The sequence below is a fragment of the Netta rufina genome (assembly GCF_964035555.1).
Source record: "Netta rufina genome assembly, chromosome: 4".
Lineage (NCBI taxonomy): Eukaryota > Metazoa > Chordata > Aves > Anseriformes > Anatidae > Netta > Netta rufina.
Genome location: NC_140127.1, coordinates 15,462,760 through 15,486,794, shown reverse-complemented (window position 1 = coordinate 15,486,794; position 24,035 = coordinate 15,462,760). Strand labels below are relative to the sequence as shown.

The 24,035-nt window shown below is 42.5% G+C and overlaps 1 protein-coding gene across 6 annotated transcripts in view; it reads left to right on the top strand.

Moving 5' to 3' along the window:
* The window catches only part of SLC4A4 (solute carrier family 4 member 4), a 193,865-nt gene that overhangs the window by 95,302 nt on the left and 74,528 nt on the right, over positions 1 to 24,035 (top strand). For 3 of the 6 annotated variants that reach the window (XR_014618371.1, XR_014618372.1, XM_084286253.1), the window contains 4 exons: positions 985 to 1,145; positions 3,851 to 4,030; positions 10,173 to 10,268; positions 15,546 to 15,622. Coding sequence is in view for 4 of the 6 variants with exons in the window: in XM_084286253.1 (XP_084142379.1) it covers positions 985 to 1,145; positions 3,851 to 4,030; positions 10,173 to 10,268; positions 15,546 to 15,622 (514 nt within the window). In the remaining 2 variants the exon portion in view is untranslated. The remainder of the gene's footprint in view (positions 1 to 984; positions 1,146 to 3,850; positions 4,031 to 10,172; positions 10,269 to 15,545; positions 15,623 to 24,035) is intronic. The other 3 variants (XM_084286254.1, XM_084286256.1, XM_084286255.1) reach the window with 3 other exon arrangements.

Here is a 24,035-nt window from a genome sequence, read left to right as displayed (position 1 = left end):
CCCATTCAGGGGACCTGTGGCAAGGAGGATGGTCTGCCTCCAGCTGGCAGACCGCAGATTTGAGCTCTGGGCAGCAGGGGTGTGAAACTTTGTGTGAGTTAAATCTCTGCGCCATGCCCCTGCTGCCCCACTGCTCAATACTCACTGTTATGTGTGGCCTTGGTAAAGGCTCTGAGCCCAAGAGAAAAAGGGGCTATATTAGAGCAGGGTGTGGTTATAATCCCATATAGATACTGCCTTTTTGTTTACAATTTGTGAGCAGATGAAAGAAGAGGAATGTAAAAGCTGAGGTCCATTTACTGATATTTCTGCCTTACCTTTCTCTGCAGTTTTCTCCTACTTTTCCTGCCCCAAGCTTACCTGATTCCTTAAACAGGAGGTGAAGCTTTCAGATTTTATTGTCTGGATCTGAATGCTTGAATGCAAGTCACTCTATTTCCAGAAACACCGATTTTTTCCATCCTTTCCATCAGCACCTCTCACCACTGGCTACTTTTGATTAGTTATTAAGTGTGAATTTACTTACCTGACTTTGATTTGCTTGGATCTGGTGGAGCAGTTGTACTCAGCGTGATGCAGAGCGCCGGGTCAGGGACTGGGTGTGCAGCCCAGGGAGGAAATTAGCGGGTGTCAGCTGAGTTGTTGAAACTACTTGGCCTGGAGCAAACATGAGGTAAACTGTGTTAGTTTAAGGCTAGTTTAAGGCTTGGTGAAAGCTATTAAAGATAACGTGTTTTACCTTACATTTGGGATAGTTTACAAGCAGATACAGCATTATCACTGCTCACCTAACACATACCAACTCATTAAGCCTTTGCAACTTGATCATGGATTTGTGGCCTTAGGGATGTGTGGGAAAATGTGTGCGCTTGAACTTGTCAGTATGTTGTGATATTTCAGCTGTGGTGCTTCTTTCAGATTGGTCTGAAAGGAGTGGAGGGAGCAACAACTTCAACACAGTCTCATTGCTCTGCCCTCTTGCAGGTGGATAAAGTTCGAGGAGAAGGTAGAACAAGGTGGGGAACGATGGAGTAAACCTCACGTGGCCACATTGTCCCTGCACAGCTTGTTTGAGTTAAGGACGTGTATAGAGAAGGGCTCGATAATGCTGGATATGGAGGCCTCTTCTCTCCCTCAGGTGGTGGGTAAGTAAGTTTCCTTGGCTCTTTCCCTAAAAAATGCCCTAAAACTTTTAATTAACCTTGATAGTGGTTTCCTTCGAAGGCAAGGGACTGAGCATAACTGTTTTACCCCCCAGAAAAACACATGAGAATTTATTATTTCCACAGTCTTCCTGGAATCAAGTGTGAAATAACCATGTTGGAAGATCTCAGGCTTTTTTCCCCTCTCTTTGAGGCAGTCCATCCATTTTCACTGCCTGATGAAAGCACTACTTTTTCCTTAAAGAAGTAAAACAAAGAAACAATCCTCCTAGGAGTGACAGGGAAAACTAGAAAGTACTTGGAGGTGGATAACCAATAAATGAAAGGGAGTCTTCTCAATTTAGAAGAAGAGTGAAAGAATGCACTTCAGTGATAATTATGCTTACTTTGAACTATACAGAAGCAGTTGGATCTTGAAGTAGGTATCCAATGTTTACCACATGTGTGTGAAAGGAAAGGCATACAGTGACAATCGATGTTTACTACCAGAAATGTAGCATTTAAAAGGCTACCTCTCTGTGGTTAGACGTGCCCAGCAGGTACTGCTCTGAGAAGAACAGTTGCAGTTTTGGGCCCTCGTGGTCAGACCACAGACTGGTTTTGGGTGAGTTTCCAGGGTGGGTTGCTAAAAGCAGGTGAAGGGTCTGTGTGAAATGGGAGCACTCCCCTCTGGCAAAGGAGAGTGAAGAGCAGTCACAGGATCAGCTGATTCAGATGAATGGGATGGCAGTTTTTTTTTCAGTCAAAATAGCTGTGGCCCGGGATGACACTCAGTGACATTGCCAAGAGCTATACCATGTTCCCGATGACATGTAAAAGGCATCTAAAATAAACCTAAGAAGTGAGCCATCCAGTGGAGGTACATTTAAACAATACACTGAGTTTGGTAGGCATTATGTGAAAGAGGTTTAGAGGAACGAAATGAAATAAAAACACTCCAGAACTCGGTGCTTTGAGTCATAATCTCAGGACTCAGACTTGGCATAAAATTATCAGGTGACAAGTGTTGCATTAGTTTGTAAGACTTGGAATTGGAGAAGCTGCATTTATATTGTCTACTGAGTTTTGAACTTTTTTTTGTAGGTGCTTGTGGTGGCATTTATTTTCTTTTATTTCTGTGTTTGTATCCCAGTGCGCAGCATTGCAAAGCTTTTTAAAAAATAAGTTATTCTGGATGAAGTCACTTTGAGATGTCACCTCAAATAACCCTTTTCACCATCCAAGTCAAGCCTAATTTCCGAGAGACTAAATGACAAATCGGTGACTGCTGTTGCTGTACCACTGTCCCGAGTGGGCTATTTTTGCTGTTGTAGGTCCAGGTTCTTTAATCAGATACAGAGGGGTGTCTAAGAAGACTGCTGACCTGCTTTCCAGAAGTATTTAATCATGATCACTTTGTTGAGGTTCAGCAGTGACAGGCAGGAAAGTAAAATGCACAGAGCTCTCTTTGTTGACTTGAGTTATATCAGAACCACGAAAGGGAATAAATACTTGCCAGATGGAGAAAGATAAACTTGATGAAGAAAGGCATGTTGTTCTGAAGGAAATATTCCAAAAATCACTAACAAAAAATATGAATGAAAGCCTGCAGAAAAACAGCACCTTACAAAAATAAAACTTTTGCCAAACATTTTTGTAACCGTACCTATGTGCTTATAATCATTCTTTTCTGAGTTAGGGTGGAAGGAGTAGGCTTTTTTCCCTAGTGATTTGAGAGGCATTAATTCTTGGGTAGCAGCATATAGAAGATGACTTTCTGACTCACTGAGTTAGCAAATGTGATGCATGTTCTGCCTCCACTTTCACATAACTTTTATTATTAGCACAAATAAAAGTTACTGGTAGACAAATAAGAGCTGCCACATTCCCCGAGGGGACAGCACGTTAACTGAAGTAATAAAGGGAACAGCTTAATGTGAGATTTAATGCACAATAGTGATTTTTTAAATATATCTGGCTACCTCCCCCCTTGGGACAGAGGAATGGAGAAGAGAGAGTTGATGGCAAGTGAGCAGTCTTTGCAGTGAGTTGGATGCTGTTCCTTTGTGGTGATTCAGTTAAGGGCTAAGCCCCATAATACATGTATGTCCTGTAAAAATGGGAGCAAGTTCTGCCTTTTGTAGTTGCTGTCATTTTACTTTAGTTCTAAGAATGAAAGATTTAATTAGTGGCTCGTCTCCAGGACTTTTTCCTGCAGTTAGATGAGGTTTTTATCGGGGGCCTGCGAGGTGAACTCAGGCCTTGTGCAATCTGATAGAAGTTTTACCATGCTATTTTGGGGATCATCCTGGAACTCACAGTGTAGCTGCAGCTTCTTTACAAAACCTCAGGGTTGGAGTAGAGTCCCCCCTCTGACCTAAGAACCATCTTATCCTGGGAAGAGCTGATTTGAAGCCCTCTGAGTGGCATGTATGGAAATAACACAAGGGAGTTTGGGTGGAAAAGGTGTGTGTTGGTGGCTGATGGGTTTTTCTTGATGAAAACACTGCTTTCGTTTCAAAATAAATTATTAGAGGAGATTGCCATTAGAAATAAAATGGTAAAACCTGGTGGTAGCTTTGAGATGGGAAGGAAAGACTTGAAAATAGGAGGGTGGTAATTACCTCCCTCTCCCAGCTACCTCTGTAGCCAAGTTCTGTGCTTTGTCATTCATTTTCCTCTCTTCCTCATCCCTTTGTGTGCAACAGAAATGATTGTTGACAATCAGATAGAGACGGGGCTTTTGAAATCTGACGTGAAGGACAAAGTCACCTACACGCTGCTCAGGAAGCACCGGCACCAGACCAAGAAGTCCAACCTGCGCTCTCTGGCAGACATTGGAAAGACCGTCTCCAGTGCAAGTAGGATGTTTACCAACCCCGATAATGGTAATGCAGAGGCTAACTGGCTATAGCCTTCCGTTTTAAAGCAACCCACCAAACTTGCCCGCCAAAAACTAACTCCGTTGCCATGATAATGCTTCTCTAACCCACAATTAGCGTAGCAAGACCCATGCTGATAACACATCAGTGGTGGGCTCTGATGGCTGCTTCTGCCGTGGCACATTGCTCTAACCATATCTTCACTGGACGGAGTGGGAGAGGAGGGGAGGTGGCAGGTAGGCAGCAGGATACAGCAGCACAGGAAAAGCGGAGAGGTGCTCCCGCAGCTGGTGTGTAGGAGGTGAGGTAGGAACAGCATTAGGAAAGGGAGACTGACAACAAACTCCAAGCGTGCCTGAACCCAAAAGGCTGATCCTCTGAAATGCTTGTGCAGAGATGAAGCTTTTGTGCGTGTTCTATTTCTGTAACAGATGGTGTCGATGGCACTCTAAATCAAAAATTATGCGAGAGTAAAATCTAGCTTGCATTTTATTGCCGTGCAATCATTGTCCAGTGTGGGTAAAGCTGATTTTCCATTTTGCTTTATTCATCCTAAAATTGCTTTGTGGTGTTATGTTGTATATTATGTCTCTGTTTCTCTCTAAAAATTACTTCATGTATAGTGTTGTGGACATTGTGGTGTCTATGGAAGTGTGTGTGTGTGTGTGTGTGGATACAGACAGCTGTAGAGGCCTTGGCAGTGACACTGTAGTTAAACAAGGAAACTTGCAGTTGGATTAGTGGGAATCAAAAAAAGAGGATGTTATAAGCCTATTTTTAAGTCTTGGAGTTCTGCAAACTGCCTCATGTTGCAGTATGGAAGCTTGTCTAAAAGTTACCATTTCAAAATATCCAGAAACAGAAAATTGATAGTCATCATGCTACATTGAAGGCCTCTAAGCTTTCTGTGTTCTGCTTCTTGAACTCACCCTAACATTTCTCCCTAACTTATTGTCCTTAATTAATATTTCCTGCTTTCCACTGTCCTTTGCTTTTGCAACAAGTGTGTATGTGCATGTGAAAAATATTTATTGCTCTTACACATCTTATCATGTACCAATGTCTTGATAATGCAATGATTAAATGAGTAACACAAAGGCACAGTAACATGAATCAAGGAAATGTCCTGGATGTGCAGCTTTTCTGTGAATATCCTTGCAGGAGCCCAATGGAGCTAGGACAGGGACTGTGCTTTGGACTGTTGCTCCTCAAGAACCCCTGCTCATTTCACAGTAGCTTCAGACAGGTGTAAAATTTGTAGGTGCCCCAGTTTTTGCCCTTAAATATGCCAGGCACCTCAGATCCTTGGAGTATGCCTTAATCCTGTCGGGACTGGGCACCCAGCAACTAGCTCAGATTTGTTTTCATCTGGGATCAAGAAATTGATTTCTTCCAAGCACATGCTATGGGGCTTTCCACTGTCTTCCCACTGAGCTCCCAACAAACTCCTCACTGGGTGCATGGAAGGCTTCTGCTTTTTGTTAAAAAAAAAAAGTGTGAAGTGTGTGTGCTGGGAGTGGGGTGGATACATCTGTTGCAAATAAAATGCATTTTTGTGGTGGTGTCTTTCTGGACCTTTGACAAAGTGAGCAGGCTTGCTTTGAGGAGAAGGACCCTGCATGTGGAGCCATATGGTACGGGAGGCAGAACTGAAGACTGACATCGGCTGCTTCAGTCTCCCTGGGCATGGTGTAGGGGATGCAGTTGGTTCTCAGCTCTAGCCCCCAACCTCGTGCCTAAATGTAGGCGCTGCAGCACCCAGGGTTATGGTAACAGACACAGTTATGGTAACAGGCTGGCTGATGGTACATTTACAATTCCACAAGCAAAGCAGATGTCTCAAATGGTGTAGGAGGCTAGAAGGGAAACTCCTGGCCATTGGCAGTGCCTCTGTGTTTGGGCAATGATATAAGCTCTTTTCCTATTTTATGGTTAAACAAGACATCAAGCGTAGTGTTCTATTCAAATTACCTGTCTCAGGGAATTCCTAAAGTATAGAAATATAAAGAAACCTGTACAATTGGCTGTATTATATTATATTAATTAGCACCTCTTACATACACAGCAAGAATCTAATTGAAGGGGTTAAGACTTGCTCTGTTTACAACACACATCCACCTTCCACTTCTGTCTTGCACCTATTTTTGCTGAACAATATGCTTGTAACAGCCTCCTCTCTTTTCAGCAGCTGGTGAGTGTTGAATTCTTCCTCTCTGCAGTTAAAGTCACTCATTGAGGAGTCATCAAAACCTCAGGGAGTAAAGAGAAATTAAAACTTACTTAGGAGGTTTGAAGGTAAATCATGCACAGTGTATTATTTAATTACACCTCAGATGGTTAGCCCTGTCTCTTCCCCATACGGAGCCAGACATTCACTGCTGGTTTAAAAAGAAAATAATAGCTTGCTTATCCTGGGAGGATGATACTGGCAACGGGTGTTCATCTAAGTTCTCACTCCAGCCCCTGCTTATTTTTCATGGCTAGGGAGATGCTTTGCTCAGACAGTCGGTGACTTAGTTTTTCATTCCTTTCTTTTCTTGTTAGAAGGGACTGTGAGGGTCCTGTCTCTGTTGAACAGATTCTCAAAAAACTTTCCTGGCTTTGCTTAGCCTCATGACTGACCTTCAGCCACTTCTTTTGTTTGTTTTTGCCTCTGTTTCCCCACCTGGAATGTTTCTATGTTGTGAGACTGTAACATGTTCTGTTTCATGACAGCTGAAATGCTTTGAGCATTAAGGAGGAAGAAACTTGCATACAAAGGGAAATACTTCATGAATAGTTGTTACTGTTATTTATTATTTACACTTTAATGAAAAAATAACTCAATGAAATACATTCTGGAGTTATACGACACTCCCTGGAGTTCAGTGAGTGCTCTCATGTGATTCTGAAGGCAGAATTTGTCCTTTAGACAGATAAAAATTTAATGAGGCCAACAGGAGTGCAGCTGCCTTTCAGCATGGGCAATAACAATAATAGAAGTGCCATCAGCCCCAAGCACTCATGAATTTTCCTGGAGTTTCTTTCCAGGTAGATACTTTCTTTCAGTTTCTACCTTCTGTTTCAGTGTCAGTGAAACTCTCATACAATATTCATGCTGCATCCAGGTTAATGAGAACGACAGTCCCTCAGGACACAAGACCTGGGCAGTGCTTACTTCTCACCTCTGTAGAATAGGATTTGGGGCTGATGTGTTTAGGAAGCAGCTTGGTGTTCTGCTTGACTGATGTTTACTGCTGCTGTTAAAAAGGGTAACTCCTCATCTTAGGTCCAGCCATAAGGCACGTTGATGTAAATTACAAGGTGCCCTGCTAATTTAGCTTACACAAGCTCCGTGTGTTTGTTAATGAAGCAGGCACGGAGCTTAACTAGACCCTGCAGTATGTTATGTACAAAAATGTTACGCAACTTACTGCCTCTTACTGGGCAATCACACTTTCCTCGGAACCTGTGATTCTGTTAAGTACCTAATTGCATTCAATTACTTTGAAAAACATTTATTTAGGAAGCACTTTAGCATCATGTCATTAGCAGAGATTTTGCCCATGAATTTCCTTCCTATTTTTTTCAAGTAATGCTACAGATAACTTAAAATCCAAATTAAATAGTGACAAATTTATTCAAGTGTATACGATGAGTCTGAAATCTGAAAATATCCCCTGGATCCATGCTCCTCAAAAATACTTAGGAGCCTGCATCTCATCAAAATGATTAAGTGACAAAACCTTAAAGGCTTGAAAATCTTTTGTGCCTTTCTTACCTTTGCAATAAACCTGTTACAGACTACTCTCTGGTATTTAAGCAGATTATTCACAATTAAAAGTTCTGAATGTGTCCTAAGAGATTCTTCATGCATAAAGCATGAAAAGAAGGTAAAGAAGCAGAAGTTGCTAGGACTTATCCTCTAGAAAGGAGTGTACCCTCAGTCTGTTGTGTACTGTTGTGACTTTCTTTAAAGTATCTCAGGCCCGGCTGTTCGGAGCCGACTTGCTGCATGAATGAGCCGCTGCAGTTTGCAAACTGCATCGAGAAACCACGCAACCTCCAGAGCGGTGATCTGCCTCCCCCGCACTGCAGCGGCTCCGCGCTGACCCTCTCCAGCTGCTCCCTGCGTGTTTGGAAACCGCACCCAGGCTGCCCGCGGCTGGCAGCAGCGCAGTCATCCCGCTCCCACTTCTTTCGCTTCACTGCTCCTCTTGATGACAGTCTAAGTAGCAATCAGATTGGCAGAAACACTGAACTTTTGAGCGGCAAAGGTGTGCAGTGAGTGCTTTTTATTCATAACCGTGTCATAAAGATGGATATTTGGCCTTGCCCAGTGGTCGTGTTTGTGGGAGGATGTTTTCTGGGCAAGCCCTTTGCTCTTGGGAAAGAAATTGTGCAAAAGATGGTAATTTCTCGTTTGACGCTTGATGGAGGAGGATAAATCAAAGCACTTCTTCGCTGTCCATTCAACAGGAAAAAGATGATTATCAAAAGCTGAGCAGACAAAGCTGTACTGAGCAATTACTAAAAGTTACCTTACAAAGACACTGCCCTCTTCATTTCTTTCCATTGGTAGAAATTTGAGATGCACGATATGTTCATCAAGGACCTCCAGATACGTTCCAATTGAGCTCTTGCGTTTTTTTTTTTTGATGTGTTTTTTGTGTGTGTGTCTTGTTTTGTCAACTGGCTTTCTAAGAGTTCTCTGTGTTAATTCAGATGTGTCCTTTCCTGGCACAGGATACAGCATTTGAAGCGAGCCCCTGCAATAAATAATGTATATGCTAGAGGCTATCCAGCAGTCTTTGCCCATCTGGCACACCTTTGGGCTGTAATGCAGATCTGCCATTGGTTTGCCACTGTAGAAAATGAGAACAATGCTCACCGTTCCTTGTGCAGGTGCCTGAGGACTGTCTCATAAATGTTTGCCAGTACTTTGATGATGAAATTTGCTATGCGGTGCATATTTTCAACGGTTTTGTTTAAAAGTTTCCTGCCTGCCAGCATTTTGTATAACTTAACACCTGCGAGAGGCTTTGGCAAAAGTGTTGAAGAGAAGCGATCGAATCGTACTGAAAACAAGTTGGCAGAGGCTGTAGAAAACTGTGATGTGTTTATGTGTGAGTATTTAACCCTCATAAATAATGGCATGCTACCATTACCATGTGAATGGTGTCTGCGCTGCCCAAACACCTAATGAATGTTATTTATTTCTGCTGTGCTGACAGAGAAGCTTGGAAACAGTTGAGTTAAAATAACACTTGCACTGTCCTGCATTGGCTGATGCACCGAGAAAGGCAGCTAGTAGCTGCTGAAAACTCTGATTTTATTTATTTATTAGAGTTCAGCTTTATCCAATTGAGTGTTTTTCATTCTTGATACTTTCAGAGAGCTGAACGATACAGTGCCAGTTGAATAATAATAGTATAGGAGGAGAGAGGTTAAGCCATAAATGAGATGCTTTCCAAAAAAAATAATATCGAAACAGTGATGTATTGAGCTGTTTGCATTATTTGAAGAAGAGGAGGCCAAGGGGGGACCTCATCACAGTCTACAACTTCCTCGCAAGGGGGAGTGGGGAGGCAGGTGACCTATTCTCTGTAATCACCAGTGACAGGACCTGTGGGAATGGTGTTAAACTGAGGCAGGGGAAGTTTAGGCTGGACATCAGGAAGAGGTTCCTCACCGAGAGGGTGGTCGCACACTGGAACAGGCTCCCCAGGGAAGCAGTCACTGCACCAAGCCTGTCTGAATTTAGGAAGCGTTTGGACTATACACAAGTGCTGTGTGTCTGCCAATCTTACTGACTGCGCTGCTACCTGGCACTGCTCAGCACAACTCGAATCGCAGCTGCCTTACCCACTTGCTTGAAATCTGCTTCTAAGATGCTTGAATTTTAGACACCAGGGATGTAACACTGGTTCAAGAGCTACCAACAGGCGAGACTTGTGCTCCTAATAAGTAGACTCACACCTTTGGTCACTGAACTATGCAGAAAGATGCACTCATAACTGCGAATGTTCGAACACTGTCACCTAACTCGCTTGCTTGTGCAATTGCTTGAGCATTTCTTTCTTTTTTTTTTTTTTTCCCTTCGATTTTTCAACTTTGCTCTCTTCCTCCTCTCTGCTGCTGCTACTGTCTCCTGCTTGCAACACAAAAGCACGCAGCCCACTTGAGAGCTCCATGCCCTGCCTAGCGACACGCACGCTGGATGATGAAATCCGAGTGCAGCGCAGCCCCAGCGTGGGATGGCTCAGTAAGTTGGGGCAGGGGGACAGGGGAGCGGGCTGGGCTACTGCAGTCTGCTGGGGAGATCCGAGGAAGAGCAACGGGAAACTTGTACTCGTTGGTGTCTTAATGCTTGCTGCTGTATTAACACTGGGGAGACTGGAAGCCCATTCCTGGTGGAATGGCTGCTGCTCTGTCTGTCCATTTACTCCCACTGTCCCCATTCTGTGCTCTTTTTTCACTATTTTGCTTTTTTCTCTTGCGTTTCCCATCTGTGCTGGAACAGGTAGGTCAGCCTGCACTCCCGTTCAGGCAGTGGTCTCTCTCCTAACCCATCTAGCAAAATTTCATACGTGTATTGAAGTATGCTTTGGCTGTTAAAAGGGTTTCATGAATTTTGCAGTCAGTGCAACACTATAAATGCAACAAGCTTAAATATTTTAATTTCCATACAAATTAAAGACAAAAATAGGCTCCCTTTGTCACACAGCTCGCAGGCGCCACCAGCTTTGTCTCCCTGTGATGAGCTGGGCTTTTGTCAGGCCTGGCTTTTCTCTTTTTATCCTTTGTAAAATATTACTCATCAGGAGCCTTGCTGATCACAGAGGAGTGTGCTGTTCCCACAGGAAGGCACTCTGCACCGATGACGCAGAGATGTTCTTTGTAGCCACAGCAATCTGTAGAAATCTGGATTTCAGGATATTGACTGTGAAGGATGACTACCAAGCCTATTAGTAGAATGAGGCAGTAACACAGAGGGGTTTGGACTGATTGCCTTACTTTTTGGACCACTTTTTGCACTTCACTGAGCACAGCCAAGGAGAGGCTTGCATTGCCTTTGCTGGAGAGACAGCTATATAAATGAGGCCTGAATCAGGAAATTACCCTTAGCAAACTGTGTAAGGGTGAACATCATGTGCCAAAGTCTTTGGCTGAGGTCTCAGCAGTGGAAACCTTTCATTTCACTGGTTTGTTCGGGGCACTACAGTCTGCAGGCTGATAGGCTTGTTGCTTCCTTCTGCTCCTATATTCTGCTCTGTTCAGGGAAGCTACTTGGCCGAGGACTTCAAGTTTTTAAGGTCCCCCTCTTTTTTAAGTCTCTCTCAGAAGTGATGTTGCTAGATTTACTGCAGACGTTACTGTGTCACAGGAAGCCCCAAATATCTGAGCATCCATTAGGAACGTGAGTTGGAAGGGATTTAGGCTGTACGAATTTGAACAATGATGTCCACAAAGCCAAATGGCTTTTGATACAGGTTTGTACACTCCTCATTGTGCATTTGTAGTAGCACTTTTCTCTTACAGTGATTTTGCTTGGCAGTCAGTATACATTCAGGGATTTGGGGAAAACTTCCAAATGCAAGCTGGGGCACGGTCAGGTTTCTTAGGTCAGCAAAGCGGGTTGAAGGTGATGTTTGTGGTTTCCAATCTGTGTTCCAGAGATCGTCCAAGTCAGTACTGAGTGGGAGTAATCTGAACTTCAGGACCTAGTAAAGCATCTTCAAAGGATGATACGCACAGACACCAAATTTTAGGGAAAAAGAGTCATATTGCATGCTCAAGAGGTTTTGGCTGTCTGAATTTTTGTTGCAAAGAGATGGAGATATGAATCATGTTACCCTGAGAGCTCTGTTTAAGCTGGGATTATGAGACACTTTCTACCTCCAAAGAACAAAGAGTATCTTTTAAAGTTTTGGTACTCAGATCTTTTAATGCAAGGCCAGTCTGACAATTGAGAAAGGGAGTGAATAAGGTCTGCATGTTTTGCCAAGAAGCTGAAGTTATGGGTAATGTGCTCACAGCTGCTCTTGGGATTAACTCAGAAAGAAGCGCAGGTGCAGGCTGGCTTTCTTCTCAGGCCCAGGTCCTTCTGCCTGGTAGGCACTTTAACTGAAACGAGAGTGCTAGCATACAAGCAGTTTCCTTAGAGCAAGTATCAGAGCAGTGCTGAATTTCCAGCTAGGGTCTTAAGGGCAGGAGGGGGACACTTCATCCAAAAGGAGTTTCTTGAGACACCTCCACCACACAGGTTTGTGCTTCTTGTACAGCATTTAGTCTGTGCCCTCACTTCTGGGCTCCGAACACTTGTCCTTGCTCGGCCTTGTAGTGGCAGTTACAGCTGTAGCAGTGATGGCTTAAGAGTATTTGCAAGGCTGTGTTTGTAGGGAAAGGCGGTATCTTTATTAAATCAATATGTACAAGCAGAGAAGATGCAATGGTTTTCTTTGGCACATTTGTCTGTCCAGGTTTGGAAAAAAAATGGAAAACCTCAAGAAAAGTATGCCTTGAGAAGAGCTGCTGTGAGTTTCTTGTGGTTATGTTGATCATATTGGGAAATTCAGAGAAAGGGTAATTGGCATTTGAGAAGCAGAAAGAGGCTACTAGCAAGAGGTGATAGTCATTAGCCACTTCCTCTAGCAAGAAGGGTAATTATCTCCTAAGGAATGTTCAGTCCTGGATGAATAATAAAAAGGGAAACAAATGTTGTAATCCAGAAAATGATCAGCTATGAAAGCTGTGGACTCTCATTTTAGTCTGTTTATTCCAGAATTGGACCTAGAACTTTGGAAAACCACCAAAGCAGTATGCAGAAAATGAAGAGAATGCTTCAGCAGATGCCTTTCTCTATGGTTATGTAGTGCAGCTTTTCCAAATAAAATGCACTAAAACCACACTAAAAAAAATGCAAAAAAATAAAATCATCAATATTTTCTGCACTTCCAAAAAGCTTTTTGGAAGCCATACTTAGTTCCTTCTCAGCTGGAGGCATTAACCTTGCCAGGATTCAAAGGTCTCATGGTAAGACTGGAAGAGGGAATTGATCTCTGCAACACCATCTCTCCATCCGCATCAAAGGAACAGCTCTCCTGAACTGGCCTTGTGCAGGTGGGCAGTGTGGGATACGCAGTTCTGAGAGCAGACTGTGAATAAGACCTTCTCAGTAGGTCTCTGAACTGCTCCAGATCTGTTTAACTCTGCTGAACGCTTTGGTGTTTAATTTCTGTCACTTGGTAGCACATAAGTGGGCTGATAGGAACTTTGCTTTGACTCACTGAACTGCATGAGACCAATTATCAGTGTGAACTAGCTTTCACATTTTAAAGAAAGTGCTTCCCTGTTTCTTTAATTGATCTTATTGGCTCAGATTTGCAAAACAGCCATGAGTGTATCTCTGTATAGAGCTTCAATCTTTCATTTTAATTTATAGGTACATTTATGTACTTGTCAAAGATTTCCCAGAGTTGGCAGTATCTGAGCAACCTTTCACAGATAATTAATTGCACCATAAAAAAAAAAAAAAAAAAAAAAAAAAAAAAAAAGGAGACCTTGGTTTCAATAATGGGCTTCAGGTTTCCAAGAATCTTGTTTTATTTTGATTATATTTTCCATCTTTGCTTTTTACCACGTTTATTAAATATTCATATCACAGAAGGTGTTACAAACACCTTTTTAGAAACACCAAGTAGTGTCTATTCCATGTAACAGACGCAATATACATGAACAAGTTTGAGCACTTTTTCCCTGTTTTATTTATGTGCTTATCTCCTGCCTACAGATTCATATCAAACAGTCAATCAAACATTGTAAACATTTCTAAGTCTGGCTTGCTAATAATTAATTAGGAGAATGGTTACTAATATATGTAGCTTAAACCAGTCTTACAAGTGGCATTTCTCACTTGATGAGTAAACACACTTGTAAAAACTTTGTAGACATAGGTGGGGTCTTAAACCTGGCTGGCAGTAACAGCAGGAAGAAGAAGAAGCCAGGATCCTCCTTTTATGACATCCACTCGTGTTCTTCTTTTGCTGTGTTGTCATCCCCGGTTGTAGCAATAACACGCAGCAGCTGTACTGTGATTCAAAGTGGCTCAAAAGAAAGAATGCCCATAAGTCTGCCTCCATATACATTGAATATGTTGTAAAGAAAACCTAGCTCTGGAAGTCCAGATCTTTTACTTACTACTTGTTTTTTAATTTCTTTTTATTATTTTTTTATTATTATTTTTTTCTTGGTATGCAGATTTATTACAGAGCTTGTTTTCGGTGGGAGTTGATGAACACTGCAAGGCTGGAATTTCATTTTATTACGAATATAGAACCGTAACTTCAATGAACATTGTCTGAAACCATACCCTAAACCAGAGATACCTCAGAATATGAGAAATACCTCCATGTCATTTCTTTCTGAGTGTTTTCTGTCCTTCCAGTTCTGTTCACGATCAGAAACTCTGTGATAATGACTCCTGTTGATATGCTTGTGGTTCCTGTGAGAGTGGAAAAGACGGGTGAAAAATTTCAGAACAATTAAAAAACAAAAACCAACCAAACATGCTGACTGCTGGGATATTGTGCCCATTCCAGAAATTTCTTCTTTGCCCTTTGATGATTTTTCTTCTTACATGATTATGGCTATTTCTGTGTTTCTTCAGTTTTAAGACTTTTAGTGGCACTCAAATCATGGTAGGGTTGTTTTTTTGCAAGATCTTTAGGACTGTTTTCTTAGGTTTTGCTAGTCCTTGAGAACATAAGATGCAGCATGAAAATGGTCTGTAAAAGAGCAAACAGTTCCTGACTAGCTCAGCTGACATCGTGTCAGGCTTACCGATGAGCAGTTAGTCTCTGAAAGAGAAGTGGAGGTTAAATATTTTAGCTCTTGGTCTCTGGAACTTTTCTCTCCCTTTAGAGAGAGAAGTCTCACCACTCTGCTGGCGTCAGGAACTGGGGACTTTTTGGCTTTCATTTTGGTGCACACACAGTTTTAAACAGTAAAACCTTTAAGGTTCTTAAGTTTAGTTAACATGGTCACTTGGGGAAAGGTAGATTTTAGTTTTTGGCTGTTTCAAAAGACCGAGAGCTGCCAACCTTCCTCACTGTGTGAGCTGCATCCTGAAGTCTCGGATGCTGAGTAGCATGGGGCAGATGGTACTTAAGTAGGTGAGCTACAGCAAGGGCTTGGTAGGGAGGAGTGACCATGAGGGTTTCACTGATCTGTTGAGGGATGGGTTTGTGATGGGATGACCCAGTTGCATCCATCCCAGCAGTGATTTGCTGCTCTGCTTCCCACCCTGAGACAGGGATTTTGGGAAGTCCTAAGAGATTTCTGCTGTCCTAGGAACAGAAGGATTTAGCATCTTTTTATCCCATGTGCCACGTGAAGTTACAGAAAGCAGCCTGTCAGGGTCTTAAATTGCCCACATCGACTTCCCTTGTGCAAGGAAAGGTGTTGCTGTAGCCTGAGCCTCTGTGTTCTTCTGACTGGATTGAAACAGGTGCTTTAATTGGTATTGACATTGTTCTTACAGGCAGTCCAGCCATGACTCACAGAAATCTGACTTCTACCAGTCTGAATGACATCTCTGACAAGCCTGAGAAAGATCAGGTAAGCTTCAGATTCAGACTTCACTTGGTGTGTGGTTAGGAGCCGGGTGTTGGGGAAAGAGACTCTGTACCGGAAAGCTGAAGAAGGAGAAGTCGAGCAAGGTGAGTCAAGTATTTCTGGGTCCACTGACTGGATCCTCCACTTCTGAAGCATCAGTCCCTGAAATAAGGAGGTTAAACTCTTGCAAGGTTTGAAGCAAGTGGCACCATGTACGGAAGCTGTCTGACATCCTGCTGATCTCCATGAGAAAGGAATGGATGACCTCCAGATCTTGATGTCTGTCTGGTCGTCTTCTTGCTGAAAAGAGGGTCTTCAGGGGTTTCAGCAAGGGTCTCATGTCACACAGCACAGTAGCTATGATCATACAGCATTCAGGCATGTATTCACATGGGACACAGGGTAGATTAGGAGTGTTTAAGGGGATGTGTCCCTACTACAGCGGCTGGTGTAATAGGATGTGTTGCATCACTTCAGAAATGCAACCCTGCTAAAAAAGGTAAGTGTGGAAGAACAGCTTCAAAATGCAGATGGAAAATAAAGTTATAATTGGCCTTTGTACCTGCAGAACTACATTTGGCTAATTTCTTAGAATGGGTAGTGTTTATGGTTAATCATTGGGCTTTCTTTTGTGTGTGTTCTCATCCTTACTGAGAGTGTAAGTGTCTGAGGGGTAAAGAGTTAGAAAATTTGAACTCTTAGAAAACTGGTGTCCGGATAAGGTCTCTGTGAAAAATTTGTCTTGTTTAAAAAGTGGGTTATTCTAAAAGCATGATTATTTCTTTTGGAGAATCTTTTTCCTGTGTTTTTCAGTGCTCTAGTCCCATGGTTATTCTGAATACAAATGACAGTTACTTTGGAAAACTATTTGGATAACAATATATACAGGCCAGCTCAGAAGGACTCTAGCTAGGACTCAGCTATTCTTTAGTCCAGTCATCCTGTCTTTTCTTCCTCTTCTGGCATGTGATTTATGCTACTGTTACTTCCAGTTATTTATTTATTTATATATATATATATATATATATATACATACATATATATATAACCTTTCCATATGTTATGTGAAAAATCCATGTAAAAGGAAGAAATGGCTAGTAAGACAAAAAGCCTCATAATACTAAATGTGCAGAATTTATATAATAGTGCAATGCAAAAATCCTCCTCTAGTACCTCCTTTAATATACAGAAAGCACTTTGGTGGAAAGAAAAAGGGTGCCGTGTGTTTTGCATTGACCACATTCATTCAAAGTTGTACCATACAGTGGCATTGTTTATATTTTTTTTACTCCACAATATGTTTTCATTATTGTATTCCTCACACAGGGAAAGAGTACAATTGTAAAATAGCTTTTTCATTGGAAGGACTTTTGTTTTGCATTTTTAATCACACTGTAATTGGGGTCTTACAGACAGAGTAGCAGAAAACTAGGTCTGAACTTAGCAGCAGGCTTCTTAGATTTCAGTGCTACGAACAGCCTCAATTGTCCCTCCTGCTGAAATGTCTGTGGACACATGCAGATAATAGACTTTTTGTGTAGAATTGAGTATAAAAATAGATGTCTTGGTTGGGCTCCTACTAAGTTCTGTTAATAAATCCAATTTGGAAGTGTGCTCCAAAGTTTTAACTTTCAGAATATTTAATACTTGACTGCTTACAGTGAAAACCGTTACTTTTAAACTAACTAGTTCCAAAAAGCTGTTTAGTTAATTAGCCTGTGTCCTGCTGATGAACTTTGCACAATGGAACCCTTGTACTGTATGCTTGTTGAAGCTGGCCTGATAGATCACCTCAGACCTCAATTTTCATTACTGATTGACTGAAACTCCTGTCTTGATAAAGTCTGCGAAACTCTGATGATGCCTGGCAAGTTTCTGGAGCAGAACTTAGCATGCTGTACAGCCATGAGGGAATAATTCATGGTGTTATGACAACAGGAGCTGGAAAGAGAACAGATTTTCTTGCCTTGACAGCAGAGTGACTGGCTTTCATTATCTTGGTATCCCATCTGGAAGTCTGACAGTTACTGAGGCCATCCAGTGAGATATGAGTCTGCTAAAGAAAGAGGCTATGCCATTTTCTATTTATTTGTGTATATGTGTGTATATCAGAGGCCAGCTTGTCTTTAAACTGCGACAGGTTGAAGTTAGTTTCTAACAGTTGCTCGGAGCAGGATTGGGATCTGAGCTCTTTGATCAATCACTGTTTTTGCAAATATAAAGGAGAGTATTGCGTGTGTTTGTTTTAAAGGAAAAAAGGCTTTGAACAAATTTTTAGATAACATCGGTAATTTTTCTGCCTACCTGGATCCTTACTTTCAGTTTTGTAACCTTTAATGCTAATTGGAATGGTACAATTAACAGTAGTGACATTATAACCAGAATACTTCCTTTATCTGTTTCAATAGGTTCTTACGGAGCAGGTAAGGTAAAATCAAAGTAGCTACCTAAGGTAAAATCAAAGTAGAGGGTTCTGGATGCTCTCTCTTCAAACTGCAAAATGTGCTCCTCAGATTTTTTCCTTCTTTCTCCCTTGCTCCCTGTATGGAGAAGAGCTGGTGGCAAGTGCTTTGCAATTAGATCATGACCTCCAGCTCTCCCTTTATTTAGTTTGGCAGAGTGGGTTTTGTGATTGCCACATGTGACTACACAGAGAGGGGACAGTGGAGCATACCTTAGAACAGCTCTTGCCCTGTAGAGCCCTGCTAGCTCCTGCCAGTAGGTTCAGGACTCTCTCCTACCTAGAAGCAGCAGTAGCACTTAGAAGCAGCCTTACTTTTCAGTACCTTCAGGAAAGTCCTGTTACCCAACTGCCAGCTTGAGTAGGGTTATGACAGAGTGCTGGTTATGTGAGTTTTACCATAAACACTGAGTTTACAAAGTGGGGATGTGACTACTTTAAGTACTGAATCATTGAATTCAACTCTATGTTTCTAACAACTGAGGATTTCCAAGAGTGGACTTTGAGGTTAGAGTGAACAAAACAAGCCTGGAAAAGGTCAGAAGAGGACCCTCTAGGAGGGGGGAAGCTCTCTGCAGAAGAGCAGAATGTGTTAGCATGTTATCTAATATGCCTGGCCACCTCTCTCCTCTAGGAGCTGGCCTACTATTGGCAGCAGTGCTTCAGTGTGGTCACTGGGCAATGCTGCTTTCAGATGGCTTTTTTATTGTTGCTTTTTAAGACAGTCCAGTTAAGGGGCAGTAAGTGGGCAGGACCTCAGCTACAAAAGCAAAAGCCCAAGACTGATTCTTCTAAACACAAACACTTCTCTGAGGCACCAGCTGTCAAGTGTGGTCTCCTGAGCCTATTTTTCAATCCGTGTGGGGAGCTGGGATTGCAGAATCAAATGAAGTTTCAGGTGGGCTGGTTACCTCTTGCACAATTGCCTTGCTATGTGGAGAAGAAGCTGTGCAAACACAGACAGCTCTGTTAAGAGACTTGAGCTAAGACAAGCATGCGTGACTTAGTGAGCCCATGCCATGGCAGCATCTATTGCAGGTAGCTGCATCTGTCACAGCAAGATGGAGAAGTGTTAAAACTGCCTGGGATATGGCTGAGGACGTGGCAGTGGAGTGTACTAGAAAGCAGTGGACGATATTTGGGTTTTCCTTAAAGATGTTTTAGAGAATTCTCCCTGAGGGATGCCTTCCCTGTTTGCATGAGCCCGTTTTGTCCTGCCCTGCAGAATCCTTGTGAGGAAATCAAATGCCAGCGTTTAAAGGCAAGTACATGGTGGAGGTTGTGGCAGTTGGACTGCTGTGCTTCAGGGTCAGAGGAGTAATAAGTGACCGAGGGAAGTGAGAGAAGACAATAACCATCAGCTTTCCTATGACTGAAATCTCTATAATGAGGAGCCGGGCTTTGCTTCGCTACACAGATGCTGGACCTGTTTTGGTGCCCTGCCCAGCTCTGTGGCCTGCTCACAGAGTGCAAAGATAAGTTTGAAGACTGGCAGCACTGGAAAGAGGCACATTAGAAAATATTTACAGTGGTTTCAAGACTCACTGACATGAGTACAGGAACTGGTAATAACAAGAGATAAGATTTTATTAAAAACCTACATAGCACTCAGGTTTACCTGTATTAAGCTTTGTGACGTTGGTTCCTCTGCCCTTAGGGAAGGGACTGTTTTATGCTTACTTTGGATTTACTTTGATCTTGTTTTTGTTTTGTTTTTCTCATACCCTTTGCTGTCTTAATACACTTTTCAGTTAATCTTCCTTACTGGGTAACCATTAAGCTGTTGTCAGAGGCAAAGAAAATGAACTTAAGATGCCTCTTGGAAAAGGCTGGAGTCAGGAAAGGACGCTCAGGCTCGTTCCAAAGGATCAGCCGAGCAAGCGCTGCCTGTTCCCCAAGTGCCAGGGCAAAGAGCCATCAGCTAGAGGAAGGGGGAAGAGGCTCCTTGGCTGAAAGGCAGCAAAGGAGCAGGGATGTAGGCTTTACTTACAGATGGGTGCTTCCAAAGGGTTCACCATTGGCCTTGCTGGTTGCTTTGAAACCAGCAGCATGAGCTCAGTCATGCTAATGCCGAACCTTTCTTACAGATGCCATTGTAAGCATTCTCTGGTGGACACAGCTGGCTGTCTGCAGATCTCTTAGCCTGAAAGGAGAAAGTTTTGTACATAGTCTGTCCCCAGAGACAACAGTTTGTGTACACTTAAAGAGCACAAGTCACTTCTCTATTGGAAAGTAAGAGAATGTGGGGGGACTGCAGTTTCCCATTATTATATAATATATAAAAATATTATATATATAATCATTATTAAAATATATAAAAATATTATAAGATATATAAAAGGCAGTTCTTCATTATGTTAGTTGCTTCTATTTTAGACCTGTGACCTCTGCTACTTACACGCTCTCCATGTATGCCTGGTGCTGGCACCTGTAATTTTGTGACAGCATTGTTATAGCAGTAACTTTCCTCCAGATCTGCTCCTTGCAGCATCTGACAGGACAGCAGCACAACTGTCAGTGCTGGGGAAGCGCTTCTTGGAATTGTGGTTGAATGTACAAACCCAGCACTCTATAGCTGACCCTGCTACTCTGCTGCAGTACTTCAGACCTGTGCAGTTGGTTTATTCTTTGATAATTTTAAGATCGTTGCACTAATAGTTACTGCCATCTTGTTCTCTGAAATCCATTTCAATGTACTATTATTCACTAAACAACAAAAAAATATTACCGTAGCTTAAATGTCTGTTTATTCTCTCTTTCCCCTCTGACATGAAGCGTTTATGGACATGTGAAAAGCAATTAAGATTAGAAACCTTATCAAAGGAGAGATTGCTTCATGAAAAATGGAGCTTGAACTTTTTCACCTGCTTTATGTAATGCTGTTTTATATACTTCAGACTAGATGAAATAACACTGCCGTCAGAGTAAGACTATAAGGTCATAAAATGATATAGAAATCTCAAAGTAATAAAGCCCTGGGTTATTTGTAAGGTAGGTGTCTGCACCATTTAAAATGCCATAGTATGCTTTTTTCCCCCCTTAAATTTATGGAAAGTAAATGATTTTAAAGCTGAGACAACAAAAGAAGGGGCTAGTTACCAAAATGCAGAGTTTGCAGAAAATCTTCAAGTATGTGTTGCCTTGTCACGAAAGCTACGTCGATCATATTGATACAGATTGCACACGTCTATGAGACAAAACACAATGCTTCCTACCTCCACTCCATCTCCTGGTTACTCTTCATACACTGGCGGTCACAACTGATGGTTTGGGGAAAGGGCTATTAATTATGACAATATTTTATTGTCTATTTTGGTAGTGCAGAGTCAGTAACAGCCAATGGCAACATAGTGTGTGGACATCAAAACTTCCCTGTAACGGCTGTGTGGTCAGTGTGGTGGGGTAGGATCAAACCAAGCTTCTTTGAACCATGCCTGAACTGTGGAAAACATCAGGCATTGTGTCCTGGTTTCTTGGATCTTTTTGCTTCTCTCTTTCTGCCTCTGATTCTTTGCCTTGTCACAGGTGAGCCATGGGAAAAGGCTGAGCTGCAACTGTAGGGGGAAATAACTATTTTCCTCTGGTAGAGCACAGCACTGTCCCCATTAATTCATTTTCAACTTTCACCGGACCACTCAGCTCACCTTTTCTGGCCACTTGCATAGAACAGACTGTACAGTGGCATCCACAGGCAGCAGCAAGCCATAATTTCAGGTAGAGCAGAAGTATAAGTATTTTCTCTGGGGCACGTTCAGTCTTGATTTAGTCTTACACTGTTATTTCAGGGCATTGGGATCTGTTGACGATCACCAAAGTAATACAAAGCTTTTGCCAGGCAAGTCCCCAGTTGAGCTCGTAGGATAAAAAGCCCTGACAGGATGTTTAATCATCTCTCTACAAGACAAAACAGGGAGGTTTACAGGGAACAGAAGCGATGAGGGGAAGAAGGCTTTTATTCCCATTTTTAATGCCACTTGGTAAACATGCTGTGTTTCAGGAGGTGTAACAACAGGAAAAAAAAAAGGGAGAGCTCCAAAGGAAGTCTTCCCTTTCCTCCTCCAGAGCATGTGGGAAGCTTGCCCTGGAGCTAAACAAAAGGCTTGATTCATTCCTGCTGCCAATCTCGTATCTGTCAGCGGTGCTAAGCACCCAGACAGCTATGTGTGGTTAGCAGGGTATTATTTATGAATATTGAAGTTAGATAATTTGCATGAACCGGCTCCTCTCTGCCATGAGAATGACGACTTGATTCATTGTACTGTATTTCATTTAGATTGCAAAAGAGACTGGTTCAGCATCCTGAGCATCTTACAGAAGACGCCAGGGCCCCGACTCAAATTGCTCTAATGATAAGTAGCTTCAATAAAGGGCACTGAATTTTGATTTTGCTGTTTTATCATGTTTTTGTTTCGGAATTGCTTGATGTTTTGGCAGTTTATAAAGATAATTAAGGAAGAGGTGGTGTGTTCTGTTTCATTGTATTTGTATTGGCAGAACACTTCTTTTTGAGGTAGCAGTGTGGAGAAGTGATTTGCCTTCATTTGTCTTATTTTATGAGCTGTTTTCTGCAGTTAATGTGCTGGTCATTTGCAGCTAGATAGACAAGCGGAGGCAGCAGGACTTTTGGACAATTTCTTTTCTGGTTTCCAATTAAAACACCACTGCCTCAGCTTCCTGTTCTCTCCCAGGCTCTGTTGCCAGGTACAGCAGTGTGACTGGAGAGGCACCTGAAAGACCAGTACTTCTGGCAGGAGACTGCCTCCAGCTTCGGAAGGTTGAGCTATTTCTAGAAGTCTTTCACTAACACTATGTTGAATAATACCAATACCAAATTCAAAATCAAAAGGAAGGTTTCTTGGACTGTCAACAAGTAAAACCTGTGGTTTACCCTAATCTGGTCCACACTAGAGACAGGTCTAGAAGAAGGAGGTGCTTCTGGTGGGCTATCCAGCAAACCTGAAGGAAGATGAGAGAGAATATACACATGTACGTACATTTTAATGGCTTGCTTGTGTTGGGCTGGCTGGATACTGGCATCTTTCCTGCCATTGTGTGCTCAATAGTAACTGGTCCAGTAGGTGGGGAAGTTTGTACTAGCCTAGTGCAGAAAAAGGGACAGGTGTACTGCAAATACACCTTAAAAATCATGCTTGGGTTTGTCTTCCTGCCTTAGATTGTTAAAGCAACTGTAGTTAGAAAGGGTCACGTTTACTCCTTAATGCTTCTGCAGTCTTAGATGCATGTTAGCCAAGTTACACATCTTCTGCATTTGATGCAAATAAGCTGTTCCAATATACTTATGTCTCTCAGCCACTTCATGTCTGAACTCCTGCCAGCTTGTGAATGGCCGTTTGTCAAACGGGGTGCACAAAGTGAGGGTAAGGAGCAAAAGGGCTGGGCAGCTGTGACAGTTAAATCCTACCAGCAGGACCAGGTGATGGCCTGCACAGAGACATCCCAGACCTCACTGCCTTCTCTTTGTTGCTGGTGGCATCCTGCGCTCCTGTCTGATTTTATTAGAGCCCCGTCTGCACTTCCAAAGGTTGCCAGTGCAATTATGCCATACTGGCAAGTCCACATCGCAGCCCCAAAGCCTGTGCTGGCTGAAGCCACCGAGCTGGATGACCCATCTTGGTGCCAAGTGGTCCTTCTGCTGCTACGAGCTGGGTGAGCTGTGTACACCACAGGATTTTCTATTTTTTTTTTCTCCACCAGACGACTGATGTGGCTACACTGAAAAAACTTCTACGTATGGATAATGGCTAGATCTGGCACGTTGACTTTGTGCTCCTGATTTTCCTTGCTGCCAAGTGCGTGCATTCCTTTGTGGAACCTCTTTGCTCAGATCTATACTAGCCTTTGCTTTGTCAGTGACACTTGTGAAGCAGTGACAGCAGGTATCTGTCAGCCTGATGGCACCTTTGCCAGCCATGACAAGAAAGTTAAGTTTCTGTC